Source organism: Littorina saxatilis, linkage group LG7 (genome assembly GCF_037325665.1).
Source record: "Littorina saxatilis isolate snail1 linkage group LG7, US_GU_Lsax_2.0, whole genome shotgun sequence".
Lineage (NCBI taxonomy): Eukaryota > Metazoa > Mollusca > Gastropoda > Littorinimorpha > Littorinidae > Littorina > Littorina saxatilis.
In genome coordinates, this window is record NC_090251.1 from 9,176,431 (window position 1) to 9,197,594 (window position 21,164).

Below are 21,164 nucleotides of genomic sequence, written 5' to 3' on the forward strand. Positions count from 1 at the left end.
CCCTGTCCTATCTGAGAGAGGAAACACTTCCTGCACCGGGGTCAGTGACCGGTCAGTGACCGAGTTTAACAGAGTGGAAATATGTGTGCTCTGTGTGTGCGGCGAGATCAAAGGCAGGTCCATTGTGATAGCTGGGTGGCTTGAGAGCTCGAGGAAACTTGGCCAGGGCAGTACCTAGTAGCTGAAACATGCATTATCACAAGTTGTTTGACTGGTACTCAGGCGGTCTCTTTGATTTTTTTCGTATTTCAAACACGGATTAGGCGCTTCGTTATACAAGACGCAGGGGTCGAACTCGAGGAAAAAAGTCGCGCCTTATGACCCGGAAAGTACGGTATGTGTGTGTTGGAGGGGGGGGGGGGGGAGGGGGGCTGGTTTACTTCAATTGTCTTTTCGGCATTGCAAAAGAATATCAGCAAAACTGTTGTTGGAACAGTGCGTGCGTGTCTTTTTCTGTCTGTGTTTCCGTGTGTCCTTCTGTCCATCCGCAAACAAATGAGGTTTATAATATTTGTCAACTATTTTTAGTCTGTGAGTAAACAAGTTAAAATTGAAAAGAAAAGTTCCTGTTTAGAAAATGTTTTATGATGACTACCAGTTTTTAGTATTGAATGATAATTAATTTTATTGTCTCTGTCTTCAGTAGTAACTTTACAGTCAGAACTTGGACAGTCTTGTGTTTGAAATGTAATAATATATCCCGGTTTTCCAGTAAACACTCCGATCATATCATTTGTACAGTCTTTCCAAGCATAGCGTCATGTTTGCTGTTCTGTTGACAGAGTAAGAAAGCTGTATGACACAGAGATAAAAACACTGGCGGAAAAGAAAGAGCAAAGGAGACTGGATAAGGAGCAGAGACGTATTGTAGAAATAGAAGGGGAAATACAGCAACGAAAAGATGAACAAGCAAAGTAAGTTTGGCTTTTGTGTGTGTGTGTGTGTGTGTGTGTGTGTGTGTGTGTGTGTGTGTGTGTGTGTGTGTGCAAAGATTTCAATGTTAAAGGATGATATGATGTTCATGAACCTGTTTGTTGAGAGAATTAATGGAGATGTAAGGGAGATAAGTTTGAGTAGTGAAGCTGATTTGCTAATGTCAACTTCTTCCATAATGTTAACCAGACAGTGTGTGTGTGTGCATGCAGGTGTGTCAGTGTGTTTACATGTTTTCTGGAGTTGGTATGAACACTTAACCCCTTCACTGCCCACCCCGTATGTAGTACGTGGTCATTTTTGGTTTGTCCTACGCCCATAACCGTATCTCATACGTGGGATTTGTGTCAACAACATTTCAGGACATTTCTGAAAACTAAATGGGAGGTAACCACTGTCCAAGTACTTGTAGGGGTTCTAAACACATTTCTTTCCCATAGACCGTTCGGATAATGCTGTTATACTGTGGCAGTGAAGGGGTTAAAAATGCACACATTTTCTGGAACCGATTGCATGTCTAAACTATTGCTAAAACAACTTCATTTTAAAGGAGACTGTATAGGATATAATAAAATTCTATCTTTCGGCACTGTATATGATATAATAAAACTATCTTTCAGGAAATCGGAGGAGGCCCGGACAGCTAAAGAAGAGGAGGAAAGGAAGATTGCAGAAGAAAAGAAGATGGTGGAGGAAGAAAAGCAAAGGAAGAAAGAAGAGGAAGAAAGGAAGAAGAGAGAAGCTCAGGAAAAGAAGAAACAGGAGGAGGAGGAGAAGAAGAGGAAGAAGGAGGGAGAGAAAAGACAGAAAGAAGAAGAGAAGAAGAGGAAAAGAGAAGAAGAGGAGGAACGAAAGAGGAAAGAAAAGGAGGAAAAACAGAGAAAAGCAGAAGACGTAAAAAGGCAGAAAGAAGAAGAGGAACGAAAGAAGAAAGAGGTAGAAGCAGAACAAAAGCGATCAGAGGAAGAGAAGACGAGGAAAGCTGAAGAAGAAGAAGAGCACAGAAAGCAAGAAGAAAAGCTTGAAAAAGAAGAAGAAAGAAAGAGGAAAGAAGAGGAAGACAGAAAGTCAAAAGAGGAAGCAGAAGAGAGAAATATACAAGAAGAAGAAGCAGAAAAGACGAGAAAAGAAGAAAGCAAAGATAACGCTGAAACAGAAACGTTGCACGAGGAGGATGAAAATGTTGAAAGAAAAGAAGCAGCAGATGAGATAGCAGCAAAGGAGACTGTGAACAGTAGCGTGAACGATCTGGGAAAGCACTCGTCTGAATCCGCCAGTGAAAAGCCTCCCAGGTAATATGTGTTTCATTCTTATTTCTGTTGTACTTGTAGAAATTAATTGCATGATTCATGAGTTTAGGCATGAGTATTTTTGACTCACATGCGAAGCAAAAGTGAGTCTATGTACTCACCCGAGTCGTCCGTCCGTCCGTCCGTCCGGACGTCCGTCCGGAAAACTTTAACGTTGGATATTTCTTGGACACTATTCAGTCTATCAGTACCAAATTTGGCAAGATGGTGTATGATGACAAGGCCCCAAAAAACATACATAGCATCTTGACCTTGCTTCAAGGTCAAGGTCGCAGGGGCCATAAATGTTGCCTAAAAAACAGCTATTTTTCACATTTTTCACATTTTCTCTGAAGTTTTTGAGATTCAATACCTCACCTATATATGATATATAGGGCAAAGTAAGCCCCATCGTTTGATACCAGTTTGGTTTACCTTGCTTCAAGGTCAAGGTCACAGGAGCTCTTCAAAGTTGGATTGTATACATATTTTGAAGTGACCTTGACCCTGAACTATGGAAGATAACTGTTTCAAACTTAAAAATTATGTGGGGCACATGTTATGCTTTCATCATGAGACACATTTGGTCACATATGATCAAGGTCAAGGTCACTTTGACCCTTATGAAATGTGACCAAAATAAGGTAGTGAACCACTAAAAGTGACCATATCTCATGGTAGAAAGAGCCAATAAGCACCATTGTACTTCCTATGTCTTGAATTAACAGCTTTGTGTTGCATGACCTTGGATGACCTTGACCTTGGGTCAAGGTCACATGTATTTTGGTAGGAAAAATGTGTAAAGCATGTGAGTCGTATGGGCTTTGCCCTTCTTGTCCTTTTTTATTTAAACTGATCCGATATACTACTGTAGCAATAACATTGAATATCTTCCAATGATTTCTGTGCTCTTTTCATTTCTTTGGCCTGGTAGTTGTGTGTTCTCGTTTGCTTTGTTTTTTTATGTATGACAAAGTAATGCTCACAATGACTTCAACTTCTTTTTTCTCACCTTTTTTTTAGCCCCATTGTGTTTGATCTGGAACCTGTTAATGCGAACAACTTGCCTGATTCCTTGGAGAAACGTCGATTTGCGTGGATGAAAAAGTGTTTGCCCTGGAGGTAAGTCCTACTGTTTGTTACTTTATGTGACCTAGGTATCGGTTGAGAAATGACCACAGCAAAACAAAAGAACTAAAAAAACTAGCCAAAGATAATTTGGTTTACGGTTGTTAAATTTCAAAAATGGAAAAAAATGATGATAGATCTGTGGGGATTGACTGGATGGTCTAAGCTGTAAAGCAGGTAGCTTTGACTTGTCTGTCTGTCGATCCATCTGTCTGTCCAGCCAACTAAAGATCAGATGGTTTGATGGACGAATTAATCTACAAGTAAAAATGCATGCAAAAATATCGTAAAGAAAAATTCATGACATTTTTGCTGTGATGCTTTCAGCAAACTGAGCAATGAACCATGGAAGGTGAAGTCGGGAAAGGAGAGGGGACATCGACGACCTGCCTCCGCTAAGAAGTTACCTCCCCTGCCAGATACAGCTATCTTGGAATCAGCGCAGGTTGCCTCCCTTAGACAGGTAAACTTTCTTTCTTTCCTCCTTTCTTCAGTTAGCCAGTGATCGTGCTCGTCATTAACCAAACCAGTACGGTTTGCCATTCTGTCACTAAGCCTACTAATTGCTAAAAAAAATCGTCTAAAAAATGTTCAAATAAATTATCAAGCAGTGTAGACCATTCCATTTCCGGTATTTTCAGAATGTTACTAGTTATTTAAAATACCAAATATTTTCAGTGACTCTTCTGTTATTTTTCTACATGGAATGTACTTCTGACGTGTTACGTATGTGTGAGAGAAATTTAAGTTTAACGACCTAACGGCAAAGCCATTTGGGGCATGTTTTCGGGTGTTACTCCAACTTTAGTTGTATGCTTGTTTTGGTGTAACCAGCCACCTGCACTTATGGCAGAATGACCAAGGTCTTTTAAGGGCCACTGTGGCGACACGGGGGTGGGACATGGATGCCATCTCTGAGTCTGCACATGAAGTTGGGGGTCTGGGTAGCTCAGGTGGACTCGCTCTGGACTTGTGATCCTACGGTCACAGGCTGAGGTTCGAATCCAGGCCGGGACTAACATTACATAAGTGTATTTTCTCATTTGTATTTACAACAGGTGACAACGGTGGAGCTGCGTGATCTACCTGGACACTCCCTGGCCCCCCTGGGGTCGTGCATCAACCTCAAACATCTGATGATGAGGAACTGTGGGCTGATTGCCCTGGACAGCCTCTCACACTGCAAACACCTGCAGTGCATTGACGTACAGGTAAAATGTCCACTGGGGATGTGAAATGATTGAGGTTTAGATTTTTTACTTATAGCCCTCGAAAGCTTTTGTCTGGGTTTCTTTTTTCTCTGTATTGTTGTTTTAAATGCATGTGTTTATTTGTGGGATAAAATGACTGAGGTGAGTTGTATAGATTAAGGTGAGAGAGAGAGAGGAGAGAGAGAGAGAGACACACACAATGGCAATGACAAGGGAGAGAGAGAGAATGTGTATGTGTGTGAGTGTGTGCGTGTTAATTGTCTGCATGGAGGAGTACTTCAAAATTTTGAACATACAAAAAAACAGTCGTCATAACAATTTGTCTTGGTCAAGGTAGTGTGTTAAAACATTTAGATTACAAATGTCATTTGACATTCTTTGGTTGGCAGGACAATTTGATAGAGTACGTGGATCTGAGTGAGCTGAACACCCTGTATACGTTGAACCTTTCCCACAACAAACTGTCTTCGGTGCACGGCCTGACGGGTTGCACCAACGTGCGGCGGCTGGACATCTCGCACAACAGGCTCACCAAACTGGGTGAGTGGCTTACCCTCTTATCTGCCAGTAGATATGTGTATGCCAAGCATTACCTGTATTTACCTGTATTGATAACTTACAGTGTGCCCTTGATGTATTCATGAATACACCACACTCACACATTTGTTGTTGTTGCTGGGATTGTTTTCTAAAACAGTGAACTAGCTCACCATATGTCTGCACACTCAAGAGCATGCACACAGCTTTCATAAAGTGAATGCCTTTAAGATGTTAAAACTTATCCTAGCGTCTTGGTTTACAGGTGGTCTGGCCCCGCTACGAAGACTTCACACCCTGAATGCGTCCAACAACCAAATGGTGACCACGTCAGGCCTGGAACAGTGTCCCACAATCCAACAGCTGGACCTCTCAGCCAATTACCTGACTGGTGTGGAGGGGTTGAACAAGGTGGCACTTCTCGTCTCGCTCAACGTGGCATCCAACAATTTGACGCAGGTTTGTACATGGATCTGTGTGTCTGCTTGAATTTGAAACTGAAGACAGAAACAACTTTTACTTATTATCTAGCATCTGATAAACAAAGTGTCGTAAGCGCTCTTCATGCATACGACATGTGCACCTTGAGACAAGTTTTGCATAACTCTCTCTAATTACTCCATTACACACGTCATCTGCACCTTGAGACAAGTGTTGCATAACTCTCTCTAATTACTCCATTACACATGTCATATGCACCTTGAGACAAGTGTTGCATAACTCTCTCTAATTACTCCATTACACATGTCATATGCACCTTGAGACAAGTGTTGCATAACTCTCTCTAATTACTCCATTACACATGTCATATGCACCTTGAGACAAGTGTTCCATAACTCTCTCTAATTACTCCATTACACATGTCATATGCACCTTGAGACAAGTGTTGCATAACTCTCTCTAATTACTCCATTACACATGTCATATGCACCTTGAGACAAGTGTTCCATAACTCTCTCTAATTACTCCATTACACATGTCATATGCACCTTGAGACAAGTGTTGCATAACTCTCTAATTACTCCATTACACATGTCATCTGAGCTGTTCACATGTCATGTTCACATGTCATCTGAGCTATTCACATGTCATCTGAGCTGTTCACATGTCATCTGAGCTGTTCACATGTCATCTGAGCTGTTCACATGTCATGTTCCATGTCATCTGAGCTGTTCACATGTCATCTGAGCTGTTCACATGTCATCTGAGCTGTTCACATGTCATCTGAGCTGTTCACATGTCATCTGAGCTGTTCACATGTCATCTGAGCTGTTCACATGTCATCTGAGCTGTTCACATGTCATCTGAGCTGTTCACATGTCATGTTCACATGTCACATGCATTGAGAGCACTTCCTTCCCTTTGTTTATCAGATCTGTAAAACAATTGCTCTGCCAAACTTGTTTAAGACAATCAACTACCAGTTGAAAGAAGAAGGGCCCAGCATGTGACGCGTTTGTCCTTCCAAAGTCTCCCGATTGGCGCTGCTAAAAGCCAGAGTGGTTGAGCAATGGGCGGTTCTGGTGAGGTTATGCCCCCTCTTTCTTTTGGCTGGTAACTGGTGCCACCTCGTGGCAAGATCACACGAGAAAGGAAAAAAAAACTTCCATTGGTCCCAAATAGCATATCGATTTGGTAACAGTTCGTGTGTAAGTCGTGCATTTTTTACGCTTGAGTCTTGAGTTGAGTTGAGTAAACAGACAATGGTCGGTTCTGGTGAGGTTATGCCCCTTCTTTCTTTTGGCTGGTAACTGGCGCCACCTCGCGGAAAGATCACAGGAATTGTCTCGCGTTATCACCCCAGAAGCTGTCATTAGTTCTCCATCAGGCTAACTTCTGTCCCGATTGCAGCTGCTAAATGCCAGAGTGGTTGAGCAATTAGTTCTCCATCAGGCTAACTTCTGTCCCTGTGTTGCACAGTACAGTGGAATACAGTGGACCCCCCTTTTTTATATTTAGTCAAGTTTTGACTAAATATTTTAACATCGAGGGGGAATCGAAACGAGGGTCGTGGTGTATGTGCGTGTGTGTGTCTGTCTGTCTGTCTGTGTGTGTGTGTAGAGCGATTCAGACTAAACTACTGGACCGATCTTTATGAAATTTGACATGAGAGTTCCTGGGTATGAAATCCCCGAACGTTTTTTTCATTTTTTTGATAAATGTCTTTGATGACGTCATATCCGGCTTTTCATGAAAGTTGAGGCGGCACTGTCACCCCCTCATTTTTCAACCAAATTGGTTGAAATTTTGGTCAAGTAATCTTCGACGAAGCCCGGACTTCGGTATTGCATTTCAGCTTGGTGGCTTAAAAATTAATTAATGACTTTGGTCATTAAAAATCTGAAAATTGTAAAAAAAAAATTAAAATTTATAAAACGATCCAAATTTACGTTTATCTTATTCTCCATCATTTGCTGATTCCAAAAACATATAAATATGTTATATTCGGATTAAAAACAAGCTCTAAAAATTAAATATATAAAAATTATTATCAAAATTAAATTGTCGAAATCAATTTAAAAACACTTTCATCTTATTCCTTGTCGGTTCCTGATTCCAAAAACATATAGATATGATATATTTGGATTAAAAACACGCTCAGAAAGTTAAAACAAAGAGAGGTACAGAAACGCGTGCTATCCTTCTTAGCGCAACTACTACCCCGCTCTTCTTGTCAATTTCACTGCCTTTGCCATGAGCGGTGGACTGACGATGCTACGAGTATACGGTCTTGCTGAAAAATGGCATTGCGTTCAGTTTCATTCTGTAAGTTCGACAGCTACTTGACTAAATATTGTATTTTCGCCTTACGCGACTTGTTTCCTTTTAGTTTTACATTTCCTACTGTCATCCACATTTGTTTCACCAGCTCTTTCATTTGCAGATGCCATTTCTGGAAAACAATGTCTTACTGCAAGAGCTAATCCTGCGAGAAAACAGCATCGGTCCTGACCTTGACCTCTCAGTTGCCTGGTTACCCTTGCTGTCCTACCTTGACCTTAGTCAAAATGTGTAAGTAGTCTGCAACATCACCAGCGAATTTAAGTTAAAAGCAGCATGCAGCAACAAAAAGTTGATTGAAAGTTTTTCAGTTTACAAAAAAATAGTTATGTACTGAAATGCTTTGATTTTTGTGGCGAATTGCTTTTGCCAAAATCTTGTAGGGTTAGACTTTTTGGCTTGCATATTTTGCACATCCTGCACAAGGATGCACACACACACAAACACACACACACATACACACACACACACACACACACACACACACACACACACACACACACACACACACACACACACACACATGCTAATGATGTTTTCTTTATGTATGAAGAAAATGTGAAGAATAGGATAGTTCGCTAGCAATATTAATATATATTGAATCTATAGGACTATTGTCAGTAAAGTTTCTTTGCTGTCAGATGTTAATTGGCTTGATTATTATTCTTTTTTAATGAAAATGCAGTGTTTTGTGTATTTCATTTACAGTTGGACTTTTTTTTCTTTTCAGAATTGAGGAATTGAAAGGTTCTGCCAGTGGACTGTTTGTGCTGAAACGTCTCGACCTGGCTGTCAATCAAATCACAGGTATTTAGGCTGAAAAGTGGTGTGTGTGTGTGTGTGTCAAATTTCACAGAAGTTTTGGTAAATATATAAAGAAATAATCTGCTTTTCTTATGTTCTTGAGCTACAGTTTTGCACTTTCTGGGGTTTGATTACACCTATACATGACACAAATCTGGCTGATTTTTGTCAAATCTAAAAATCACAGAGGGGTAAATAAATAGGATATTATCAAGCTTGAGATTCACAGTTGTGTAAGAGCAGCAATTAATTTGCTTCTGATTCATATTAGGTGTGACAGAGATGAGCTGTCCTAAGATCATTGTTTTTCTTGTGTTTGTACAAAAGACACATTCTGGAAATAACTCTGTGGGGTTTGTATGGTTTGTGAAAGAGTTAGTGAGATAAGCAATCCATAGGTCAGTCACTAAGCAAGGGGTGTGAAAGAGTTAGTGAGATAAGCAATCCACAGGTCAGTCACCAGCAAGGGGTGTGAAAGAGTTAGTGAGATAAGCAATCTACAGGTCAGTCACTAGCAAGGGGTGTGAAAGAGTTAGTGAGATAAGCAATCCACAGGTCAGTCACTAGCAAGGGGTGTGAAAGAGTTAGTGAGATAAGCAATCCACAGGTCAGTCACTAGCAAGGGGTGTGAAAGAGTTAGTGAGATAAGCAATCCACAGGTCAGTCACTAGCAAGGGGTGTGAAAGAGTTAGTGAGATAAGCAATCCACAGGTCAGTCACTTAAGCAAGGGGTGTGAAAGAGTTAGTGAGATAAGCAATCCACAGGTCAGTCACTTAAGCAAGGGGTGTGAAAGAGTTAGTGAGATAAGCAATCCACAGGTCAGTCACTTAAGCAAGGGGTGTGAAACACGTGGGATCAAAGGAGCACGTGTAGTTTGTTTTTCTCACTGAAAGCAAGGAGATTTACTCTTTCACAACACATACAAACCCGACAGGGTTATTTCAGGCGTTTGTCTTTTGCCGTGTCTTATTAGATTTGCAGCAGAACCCATGTTATTTCTCTGTTGTAACAAACAACTGTTTGTGTTTCAGACGTGAGCAGTTTTTTGCCGGCACTGTCAGACTGTCCCCGGCTTGAGGATTTGAGTCTGCTGGGCAATGCTGTCTTGGATGAAGACAATTTCAGGTCAGACTTTCTGTTTTTGTGTGTGTGTGTGTGTGTGTGTGTGTGTGTGTGTGTGTGTGTGTGTGTGTGTGTGTGTGTGTGTGTGTGTGTGTGTGTGAGCGTGCGTGCTCGCAAGCAATCGTGCGTGCGTGCATGCATGCTTGCGTACGCGCATTCACGCATGTTTGTGTTTCTGCAGGTTTGGATTTCCTCAACCCTTAACCCCCTGCTGTATATAGATATAATACTTGCAAAGCTGTAAGAAGATCTCTATTGTTCACTAATTACTCTATTTACAGCATTAAGAGTTAGTTTCATTTGTTTTTAGAACGATATCAAGATTTTGTGTGTCTGTTTGTCTTTTATGTTGATCCCGCGGGATGCACGTACTGTGCGTATTTGATGCATTCTCACTGTTCTTGCTTGAATTAACAGAGATGAGGTGAAAAACGCTGTGAAGTGCCTGCTATGTCTGGATGGGGAAGCCCTGCGAACACAGGCCTCTGTTCGAGCGTCTGCCAGTCCTGACAAAAGTTTTGAGATGCTGTGCCTCAGCCAGTTGCAGCTGCATAAAGACATCAAGATCACCTTTGATAAAGAATGCAGGTATGTCATTGTACTTTGGTTTTTTGGTGTGGTTTTTTGACTCACATGCGAAGCAAAAGTGAGTCTATGTACTCACCCGAGTCGTCCGTCCGTCCGTCCCCCCCGTCCGTCCGTCCGGCCGTCCGGCCGGCCGTCCGGAAAACTTTAACGTTGGATATTTCTTGGACACTATTCAGTCTATCAGTACCAAATTTGGCAAGATGGTGTATGATGACAAGGCCCCAAAAAACATACATAGCATCTTGACCTTGCTTCAAGGTCAAGGTCGCAGGGGCCATAAATGTTGTCTAAAAAACAGCTATTTTTCCCATTTTTCCCATTTTCTCTGAAGTTTTTGAGATTTAATACCTCACCTATATATGATATATAGGGCAAAGTAAGCCCCATCTTTTGATACCAGTTTGGTTTACCTTGCTTCAAGGTCAAGGTCACAGGAGCTCTTCAAAGTTGGATTGTATACATATTTTGAAGTGACCTTGACCCTGAACTATGGAAGATAACTGTTTCAAACTTAAAAATTATTTGGGGCACATGTTATGCTTTCATCATGAGACACATTTGGTCACATATGATCAAGGTCAAGGTCACTTTGACCCTTATGAAATGTGACCAAAATAAGGTAGTGAACCACTAAAAGTGACCATATCTCATGGTAGAAAGAGCCAATAAGCACCATTGTATTTCCTATGTCTTGAATTAACAGCTTTGTGTTGCATGACCTTGGATGACCTTGACCTTGGTTGGGTCAAGGTCACATGTATTTTGGTAGGAAAAATGTGTAAAGCAGTTCTTAGTGTATGATGTCATTGCTAGGTTTAGCTGAAGGTCAAGGTCATGTAAAGGTCAAGGTCAAGCATGTGAGTCGTATGGGCTTTGCCCTTCTTGTTTTTGTTTTTTTTGGTATACGTTTACTTGTTTGTTTGCTTGCTTATGTGGTTAGTTGGGTGGATGATTGGCTGGTTTGTTTCCTTGCTTTATCTTTTCTCAAAAGAAGATCCAAACTTGTTTTAAATTCTGGTACAAATTTGTTTTTCTGTATGACATCTTTTCTTGAATCTTTATCAGAGTCCTTGATATACAAGCTAGAAAGACTTTCAAAGCCTTCCTGCTTTTACCAAACTCTCATTTTAGAGAGGAAAGTGAAAACAGTTTCAGTAAGCCTGCTGTTTTTGACTTGTTTGACTTCAGCAGCAATTAGCTTTTTTTCCCAAACAAAACACACAGTTTGGGCTTCTTCTGAAGTTTTAATTTCTTATTATAGCACCTATGGGATTTCCAGGTAATGATTGAATAAAGTTTTAAATAAGTGCTGTTCGATGCGTACGAGAAAGGCTCTTTCTTATGTATTGACATTGTTCAGTTAACTTGAAACTTTCCTTATCGTGTGTCATATTTTTTAGGTCTTCCTCAGCCTCGATAAACAAAGACAGCGCACACATCTGTGACGTGCACTTCAAGTTCTGCGACGGGTCTTTCAAGATGGCGGTGGAGCATCGCTACGCTCATGAGTATGGAGAACTCTCGTCCTATGTTCCTGCCGCGCCTGAGACTCCGAGATCGGCCAGACCAGTATCCGGGAGATCTCCGAAAATCCCTGCTTACGCCCGAAGCGCTGTTTTAGGGAGTTCCCAGTCCATTGAGGATAACAGCCACCCGGTCCACAAGCGAGAAGATCGTGTTGATAGTGTGAGTCAACCCGAGCGATCTGGTCACACCGATGTGTCACACAAAGAGACAGTTTCGGCGCATTCTCAGGAAGAAACGAGGAATGTTTCTCTCAGTGAATCACAAGAGAAGATAAGGAAAGGCTCTCTCAAAGTTGAAAAACCTGCAGCTGCCCCTGAGCTGAGCGCCAAGGAAAAGTTTGAAATGGCACTCCGAGGGGATACGGCCAAAGTCGGTGCTTCTGAACCAGAGTCTAGTCACCACGCGCAGTCTTCAGTTGCCAGGGGCAGCGTTTCTGACGGTTTTGTAATGCAGCGTCAAATGGGGAAGGAGGTGAGGAAGAGAATGGAAGCCAGTCCTAGACATTCCTTCTCTGGTGCTAGTGGTGGTGGGGGAGACATGGTGAGCAAGCAGGTGAGTGGTCAGCAACAGATGAGTGTCTGTCGGTTTGTCTGTCTGTCTGTCTGTGTCTTGTCTCTGTGTCTTGTCTGTCTGTCTGTCCGTCTGTCTGTCTCTCTCTCTCTCTCTCTCTCTCTCTCTCTCTCTCTCTCTCTCTCTCTCTCTCTCTCTCTCTATCTCTCTTTGACGTCAAATATTCATAAGGGTTTGCAAAAGATTGAAGTTCCATAGGACGCGTCGAGTGCGGGATGTTTTGAGCAAAAGACAGGCAAGTACAGTATGTAAGATAAACAGAATACTTAACATGGCTTAACATGTAGTACCAGCTTTGCACTCTTTGCTTTTTGAAGTATTGAAAAGCATGCTTTCACTAACATTTCAATATTTATAAAAGCAACTCGTGTAAATCGTGTACGACACATGAAGCCATGTAGTGTTCTCTACATATCTATATATATATATATACGACTTGTGTCTGTCTGTCTGTGTGTGTGTGTGTGTGTGTGTGTGTGTGTGTCCGCGATGCACGGCCAAAGTTCTCGGTGGATCTTTTTCAAATTTGGAGTCCGTATTCAGCTACACCCCGGACACAACCTCATCGATGAGATATTTCAACACGTGCTCTCAGCGCGCAGCGCTGAACCGATTTTGGTTTTTCTCTGGATCCATTCCCAGTAACTCTTCCTTATCTTCTCCAGTGTTTTCAGCGTTTATCTCCCTTCCTTCGTGTGGCGTCAATCCATATTCCCGTTGCTACGTTACTATCTTTAGAATGTCACTGCACTGTTCAGAACGCTTTCCTTGCACCCGTAAGTTGTCCTTATAAAGTGAAAAGGTCGAATCAATTTATAGCCACGCGAAAAATACACTGTCATCTATCTCTATATATTTATAGATATAGATACGGCTTCTCTCTGTGTTTGTGTGTTTGTGTGTGTGTGTGGGCAACACCTGTGGGTTGTAGAGTTCTGTTTGTGATGTGGTCTGGCGGCTTTGGTGTGTCTGTATGTTCAGGCCTTCCTTCGAGAAGCCATAACAGTTACTCTCAATCCCGTTTGAGTGGACTTTGCCTTCAAAGGTGATTGTGGTGTTTCGGCACTCGATTACAATTGGCGTCGTCGACAGCGATGGGACTCGACATAAAATGTTCAGGCCGCTGAACCATTTTCGTGCTGTTCCCATTCCACCTGGGAGGGACCTAAGCTTGGCGGGTCCATTGTTCGGAACTTTGGGGACAAAGTTCATTCAAAGGGGGTCGAGTGTGACAGGGAAACTACCGTCGCCCTTCACAGCAGACTCTGCAGAGTTGTTCGCCTTAGAAGTTGTGGGCTTTCCTTGCATGTACCCGTAAGTTGTCCTCACTGTAAAATTGCAAAGGTCGAATCTATTTATCGAAAAATCCACTGTCATCTATCTCTATATATCTATATATATATACGACTTGTGTCTGTCTGTGTGTCTGTGTGTGAGTTCGCGATGCACGGCCAAAGTTCTCGATGGATCTGCTTCAAATTTGGTGGGCATATTCAGGTAGACCCGGGACAGGACACAACCTGGTCGATATTTCAACACGTGCTCTCAGCGCGCAGCGCTGAACCGATTTTGGTTCCACCTCAGCTACCCGGGCCCCCATACCAACACACCAAAGCCGCTACACCACATCACAACGCCAAAGTTCTCGGTGGATCTTTTTCAAATTTGGACACCGTATTCAGCTACACCCCGGACACAATATCATCGATGAGATATTTCAACACGTGCTCTCAGCGCGCAGCGCTGAACCGATTTTGGTTTTTGTGTTCATTTCACCATTATAAGTAACTCTTCCTTATCTTCTCCAGGTTTTCAGCGTTTACCTCCCTTCCTTCGTATGGTGCACTATAGTATGAGTGGGGCATCTTCGGATATTCCCGGCGTTCTGTTACTATTTTTAGAAGGTCACCGCAGTGTCCAGAACGTAAATTGGACCCGTAAATTATCCTCACTGTAAAAGTGCAAAGGTCGAATCAATTTATAGCCACGCGAAAAATACACTGTCATCTATCTCTCTATATATACGGCTTCTCTGTGTTTGTGTGTGTGTGTGTGTGTGTGTGTGTGTCTCTCTCTATGTGAGCAACACCTGTGGATTGTTCAGTTCTGTTTGTGATGTGGTCTGGCGGCTTTTGTGTATTAGTATGTACTGGCCTTCCTTTAAGAAGCCATAACAGATCAAAAGGGCTTAGAGATAATCTCTAAATTGCTCAATCCTGTTTGAGTGGAGTTCGCCTCCAAAGGTGATTAACACGGTTACATTCGTCGACAAGGATGGGACTCGATATGGTCAGGAATGGCATTATGGCCACTGAATCATTTTCGTGCTGTTCCCATTCCACGAATCTGGGAGGGACCTAAGCTTGGCGGGTCCATTGTTCGGACCCGGCAAAGCCGGCGTACGGCTCTAAGTATTTCATCCCGGCGAAGCCGGCTACCCGGCGAAGCGGGTATTCCTCTAGTTTATACATATATACATAGATATATACGGCTTCTGTGTGTGTGTGTGTGTGTGTGTATGTGTGGAGGCAACACCTGTGGATTGTAGAGTTCTGTTTGTGATGGGGTCTGGCGGCTTTTGTCTGTATGTTCTGGCATTTGAGAAGTCATAACAGATAATATAGGGCTTAGAAATAAGCTCTAAAAATTCTCAATCCCGTTTGAGAGGACTTCGCCTTCAAAGGTGATTGTGATGAACCGCCACGCTGTCTGTCTCTGTCTCGACGCGATTCACCCCGGCAAAGCCGTGTATTCCTCTAGTGTAACATATAGGAGAAGCATACATGTTTATTCCAGTCATGGTTTACGTCCTGTGCATTTCACATTGTTTCAGCCTCAGCTTAGTGAGAAGGAAAAGTTTGAACGAACTTTGATGGGTCTACCCCCCAACCCCCCACCTTTATCCCTGGTGACGGCAGCCAATCAACAGGCTGCAAATGGCCAATCAGAAGTGACAGGAATGGAATCTGACATGATGCTAAAGAGGCAGGGTCAGGGGTCAAAGGTCACTGCTGATGTGGTTGGAGGTCTCATGCAGACTGAACAGGGGTAAGTTCATTTGAGTTGATTAGTTGTGATGACTTCTTGGAAGGAACATGCAAGATAGAATTCTCTAACACACAAATTAAGCTCTCGATCATCAATAAACAAATAAAGAACAGAGTCATTTGCCAGGATGTTATTTGCAGGTACATCGCTCAAATAATTGTAATGAACACTCTAATTACCCCTTCTCACAACAGCTCACATTGATATACAAAACCTGGGTATGTACTTGTATACACACAATGACAGTGCCCTAGAACAATTTTAAATTTAATTTTAGTAAATGTTAGCCTCAGTGGTTTTGATAGCGATTAAGCTGTGAACATTTATTTCTGACTTGTTTTCCCATCATATATAGTTTCAGGAGTTGACGAGTTTTACCGACTGCAGGTACTTAAAAAATAAAGAAAATTGAGAAGTTGAAAATTATGATATAGACGCCTGAAACAAGTATATTTACATAATCCTGTGTCTGCCCGGCAACCTAATTGTGCACCATGCAGTTAACCTGTTCGCTGCCAGCAAATATTGGTATACAAAGTATTCCCTGTATTTACCGGAAATACCGCAACACGGTGGCCTAGTGGTAAGGCGTCCGCCCCGTGATCGGGAGGTCGTGGGTTCGAACCCCGGCCGGGTCATACCTAAGACTTTAAAATTGGCAATCAAGTGGCTGCTCCGCCTGGTGTCTGGCATTATGGGGTTAGTGCTAGGACTGGTTGGTCCGGTGTCAGAATAATGTGACTGGGTGAGACATGAAGCCTGTGCTGTGACTTCTGTCTTGTGTGTGGCGCACGTTAAATGTCAAAGCAGCACGTACCACCCTGATATCACCCTTCGTCGTAGACTGGGCGTTAAGCAAACAAACAAACAAATTTACCTGAATTGACAACTTTAATTACAGCGTGCCCTTGATGTATGCATGAGTGAATACACCACACATGCTGTCACATCCTTTGCTTGATGTTGTTGTTCTTCTTCTTTGTTGTTAAATTGAACGGTTTGTTGCCCGTTGAAGCAAGATACCGAGGACGTCAGTTGACGTGCTACAGGCAGTGAAAGGGTTAAGAGCTTGTAACCTGTGTTCTTAGGATGGACGTGGAAGGCGATGACCTTGACATGGATGACCTGGAGGACATGATGGAAGGTCTTCAGTTTGACCTTGAAGGTTTCCTTGACCTTGACCAGTTTGACTTTGATGAGGTAGGGTATATATATATTTAGCATTATTTATTCTCTTTTTTTCTTTTTTTTCCTTTTTGACTCACATGCGAAGCAAAAGTGAGTCTATGTACTCACCCGAGTCGTCCGTCCGTCCGTCCGTCCGGAAAACTTTAACGTTGGATATTTCTTGGAGACTATTCAGTCTATCAGTACCAAATTTGGCAAGATGGTGTATGATGACAAGGCCCCAAAAAACATACATAGCATCTTGACCTTGCTTCAAGGTCAAGGTCGCAGGGGCCATAAATGTTGCCTAAAAAACAGCTATTTTTCACATTTTTCACATTTTCTCTGAAGTTTTTGAGATTCAATACCTCACCTATATATGATATATAGGGCAAAGTAAGCCCCATCTTTTGATACCAGTTTGGTTTACCTTGCTTCAAGGTCAAGGTCACAGGAGCTCTTCAAAGTTGGATTGTATACATATTTTGAAGTGACCTTGACCCTGAACTATGGAAGATAACTGTTTCAAACTTAAAAATTATGTGGGGCACATGTTATGCTTTCATCATGAGACACATTTGGTCACATATGATCAAGGTCAAGGTCACTTTGACCCTTATGAAATGTGACCAAAATAAGGTAGTGAACCACTAAAAGTGACCATATCTCATGGTAGAAAGAGCCAATAAGCACCATTGTACTTCCTATGTCTTGAATTAACAGCTTTGTGTTGCATGACCTTGGATGACCTTGACCTTGGGTCAAGGTCACATGTATTTTGGTAGGAAAAATGTGTAAAGCATGTGAGTCGTATGGGCTTTGCCCTTCTTCCTTTTATCTTTCTCTTTTTCTTTTTACATTTAGTCAAGTTTTGACTAAATGTTTTAACATAGAGGGGGAATCGATACGAGGGTCGTGGTGTATGTGTGTGTCTGTCTGTGCGTGTGTGTGTGTGTAGAGCGATTCAGACCAAACTACTGGACCGATCTTTATGAAATTTGACGTGACAGTTCCTGGGAATGATATCCCCGGACGTTTTTTTCATTTTTTCGATAAATACTTTTGATGACGTCATATCCGGCTTTTTGTAAAAGTTGAGGCAGCACTGTCACACCCTCATTTTTCAATCAAATTGATTGAAATTTTTGTAATGTAATCTTTGACGAAGGCTGGACTTCGGTATTGCATTTCAGCTTGGTGGCTTAAAAATTAATTAATGACTTTGGTCATTAAAAATCTGAAAATTGTAATAAAAAATAAAAATTTATAAACTGATCCAAATTTACGTTTATCTTATTCTACATCATTTCCTGATTCCAAAAACATATAAATATGTTATATTTGGATTAAAAACAAGCTCTGAAAATTAAAAATATAAAAATTATGATCAAAATTAAATTTCCGAAATCGATTTAAAAACAATTTCATCTTATTCCTTGTCGGTTCCTGATTCCAAAAACGTAAAGATATGATATGTTTGGATTAAAAACACGCTCAGAATGTTAACACGAAGAGAGGTACAGAAAAGCGTGCTATCCTTCTCAGCGCAACCACTACCGCGCTGAACAGGCTCGTCAGTTCCACTCCGTTTTGCACAAGCGGTGGAGTGACGATGCAACGAGTATACGGGCTTGCTGCGTTGCGTTGCGTTCAGTTTCATTCTGTGAGTTCGACAGCTACTTGACTAAATATTGTATTTTCGCCTTACGCGACTTGTTTCTTTTCCAGTTCAATTGTTTGTGTACATCCTCAATTGATCTGGAACAGTGTCACCATAATTTTAATTCACATCCAAGAGAAAAGACACGAGAGTCACTGGGGTATAAATGTAGAAGGAACTATTTCAAGCAAGAAACAGAATTAATGGTGGTATTGATTTTGGAACCTTAGCGGTCTGTTTTGGATTTGTGGTTTATGTTGTTTTGAATTGTTTCACAGGACTTCCTGGAGAAAGGATGGAGGCCAGAAGATACTCCACAAATGCCACAAAAGTGAGTTGGGTTGTCTTCAAGAATGGTGGTGGTGGTGTTGGTTAATTGCTACTGTTGTTGTTGTTGTTGTTGTTGTTGTTGTTGTTGTTGTTGTTGTTGTTGTTGTTGTTGTTTTGTTATGTTCATGTTTGTCACTTTTATTTAATCCTGAAAGTACTTTATCCAAATGCAGTAAATTTGTATCTTCCTATAATGCTCTTTGCTGTGAATAACACTGAGAGTTAATTACAAACTCTTTTGAACTTACTATAAGTGTGATGTAATGCAACTGTGAACACCATGTATTTAACAGTCCAGTTTAGCTGCACATTCATTTGCAATAATCCAGATTTGTGATGCATGATTGACCACAATTAGGTGAACAGCATGCACTGGTTAAAATTCTCCAGCTTTTAACTCACTGCATATTGTTTGATGCAATGTGATTTTGGCATTGCTGCACCTGTGTGTCTGTTTGATTCAACTGTTTAGCTGTCATTAATTCCAGCTGAATAATAATTGCACCCACTCTCCTGGAACTTTGCGTCTTCTCTGTCTGTCTGCTTAACCCACCACTAATGCTTCTTTCAGCCTCCGTCTTTCAAATGTCAGATGTTGATGTTCTATGAACACGGTGAAACCCCCCATTTTCAGACGACTAAAAATCAGGGACTATCCTTTTGTTACAGAGAGGGAGTCTTTGAATGGAAGTGTTGTGAGAAAAAATATATAGGAAGACATGTTCATGAAATGTAGGTTTGGTTTGGGGGGGGGGGGGGGGGGGGGGGGCTTAGAACAGAAAGTCTTAAAAGGGGGTTCCACTGTTAGAAAGATGAGCCTCAAGATTGTGCCCGTGCTACTGTAAATTAAGACAGCCAAAAGTCATTTTCAAAACATTAACTGCACAGTGTTTGTACTGACTTCAAAATTGGATTAATTGCTGTGTAAACCATTCCTTTTCTACTGATGTAGATTTGAAGGGTATATGGGTGTGGTTGAGTAGGGAAAATACTGCAAGGCATAAAATGACCTAGCTTCTCCGATCAAAACTGCATCATCAAACATTATAAGGTACTGGGGTAACTCATACGCACATACCTGCAACTGTTAGACAGCAGCCTATAAGCTGGGTGTGAACAGACGTCTTTTAAACAGGAGTGGCAACACATTTGCTGACAGTAGATTAGTGTAGATTATAGTCCTGTTTTTGGCAAGGTATACCTTAAAAAATACAGAAATAGCACAGCTGCATTTGTACTCATTGAAATTCACAGCTCAGTCATGGGTTATTAGTCGTAAGAGTTGAAAGCAAGACATCTTGAGGTTCATCTGTTTCAAAATATTTGCATGGCTGGGCAATCCATGCATGCTTCTCTCCTTTCGCCCGGTGGTGGGTCTCTCAGCCTGTGCATGCATGTAGCCGGCCGTCCCTCTGTCTAATCTGTCCCAGTTACCCTGTCCTCGGCAGACTCTCCTCCAGCGGCTCAAACTCCAAGCCCCCCCTCCCCCCAGCCCCCTCGGGGGCCACACGCCCCCACCCCGCCACCATGCCACCAGGACCCCCACGGCAGCCCACGCAGGCTTGGAACTACGCGGAGAGCGTGTGTAGCGACGGTCAGCCGCATGTTCCCGCCCTGAGGCCGCCCTCCTCTATTGCCAGCGGGGAGGACTCGCAGGCCATGACCACTGGACGGTCCAGACGGGAGGAGAGGTTGGCTGAGGAATGGTGAGTTTGGTGATAGTAAGGGGGGGGGGGGGGAGGGGGGGGGTCTTTGTTTGTCTTTGCCAGTAATTATAGTACAGGACGGTCACAGGAAGAGGATAGATTAGCCACGGTTTCATGAGTTGTTGATAGTGAGAGGGGGAGGGTACAGTCTGCCTGCCTCTGTGTCCGACTGTATCAGTAGTTGTCTGTCCGTGCCTTTAGACTCTGGACTCAAATTTTACTGTCCTTATAAAAACAAGGAAAATTGCCAGTACAGGGCAGTCACAGAGAGGGGAAAGATTAGCCAGGTTGTTGTGAATAATGTTTATAGTAAAAAGGGGGGGGGGGCTGTCTGTCTGTCTGTACCATCAGTAAAGGATGGTCGTAGTGATTTAGCCAAGGTGCTATGTGTATGGTGAGCTGTTGAGGGAGAGAAAAAAGGTGTCTGTGGAATAAAGGTAGAACTGGTAATTAGTAAACATTTCATGTCAGAGTTCGGTGGGTTATAGAAACACGAAAATACCCAGCATGCTTCCTCCGAAAGCGGCGTATGGCTGCCTAAATGGCGGGGTAAAAACGGTCATACACGTAAATACGTGGGAGTTTCAGCCCACGAACGAAGAAGAAGAAGTAAACATTTAATTAAGACATAGACGATTTTATGCACTGACCCATGCCAGGAACTAAAAACAAACTTTATCTGAGCATGCAGTAATGGCCTTGAGATGAAAATCTGTGATTTGGAGGAAAAGAGGGAGCAAGGTGAAATTTAGTTTCTTTTTG

At 42.2% G+C, this 21,164-nt stretch overlaps 1 protein-coding gene across 3 annotated transcripts in view; it reads left to right on the forward strand.

Annotated features, from left to right (window-relative positions):
- Positions 1–21,164, forward strand: part of LOC138970625 (leucine-rich repeat- and IQ domain-containing protein 1-like) — a 40,730-nt gene that overhangs the window by 12,048 nt on the left and 7,518 nt on the right. For 2 of the 3 annotated variants that reach the window (XM_070343092.1, XM_070343093.1), the window contains exons 10-25: positions 783–914; positions 1,554–2,225; positions 3,246–3,344; positions 3,678–3,813; positions 4,409–4,561; positions 4,951–5,101; positions 5,364–5,557; positions 7,983–8,110; positions 8,610–8,686; positions 9,716–9,809; positions 10,224–10,394; positions 11,795–12,473; positions 15,325–15,539; positions 16,628–16,739; positions 18,645–18,697; positions 20,127–20,402. In XM_070343092.1, coding sequence (XP_070199193.1) covers positions 783–914; positions 1,554–2,225; positions 3,246–3,344; positions 3,678–3,813; positions 4,409–4,561; positions 4,951–5,101; positions 5,364–5,557; positions 7,983–8,110; positions 8,610–8,686; positions 9,716–9,809; positions 10,224–10,394; positions 11,795–12,473; positions 15,325–15,539; positions 16,628–16,739; positions 18,645–18,697; positions 20,127–20,402 — 3,342 coding nt within the window. The remainder of the gene's footprint in view (positions 1–782; positions 915–1,553; positions 2,226–3,245; positions 3,345–3,677; positions 3,814–4,408; positions 4,562–4,950; positions 5,102–5,363; positions 5,558–7,982; positions 8,111–8,609; positions 8,687–9,715; positions 9,810–10,223; positions 10,395–11,794; positions 12,474–15,324; positions 15,540–16,627; positions 16,740–18,644; positions 18,698–20,126; positions 20,403–21,164) is intronic. The other variant, XM_070343094.1, reaches the window with a different exon arrangement.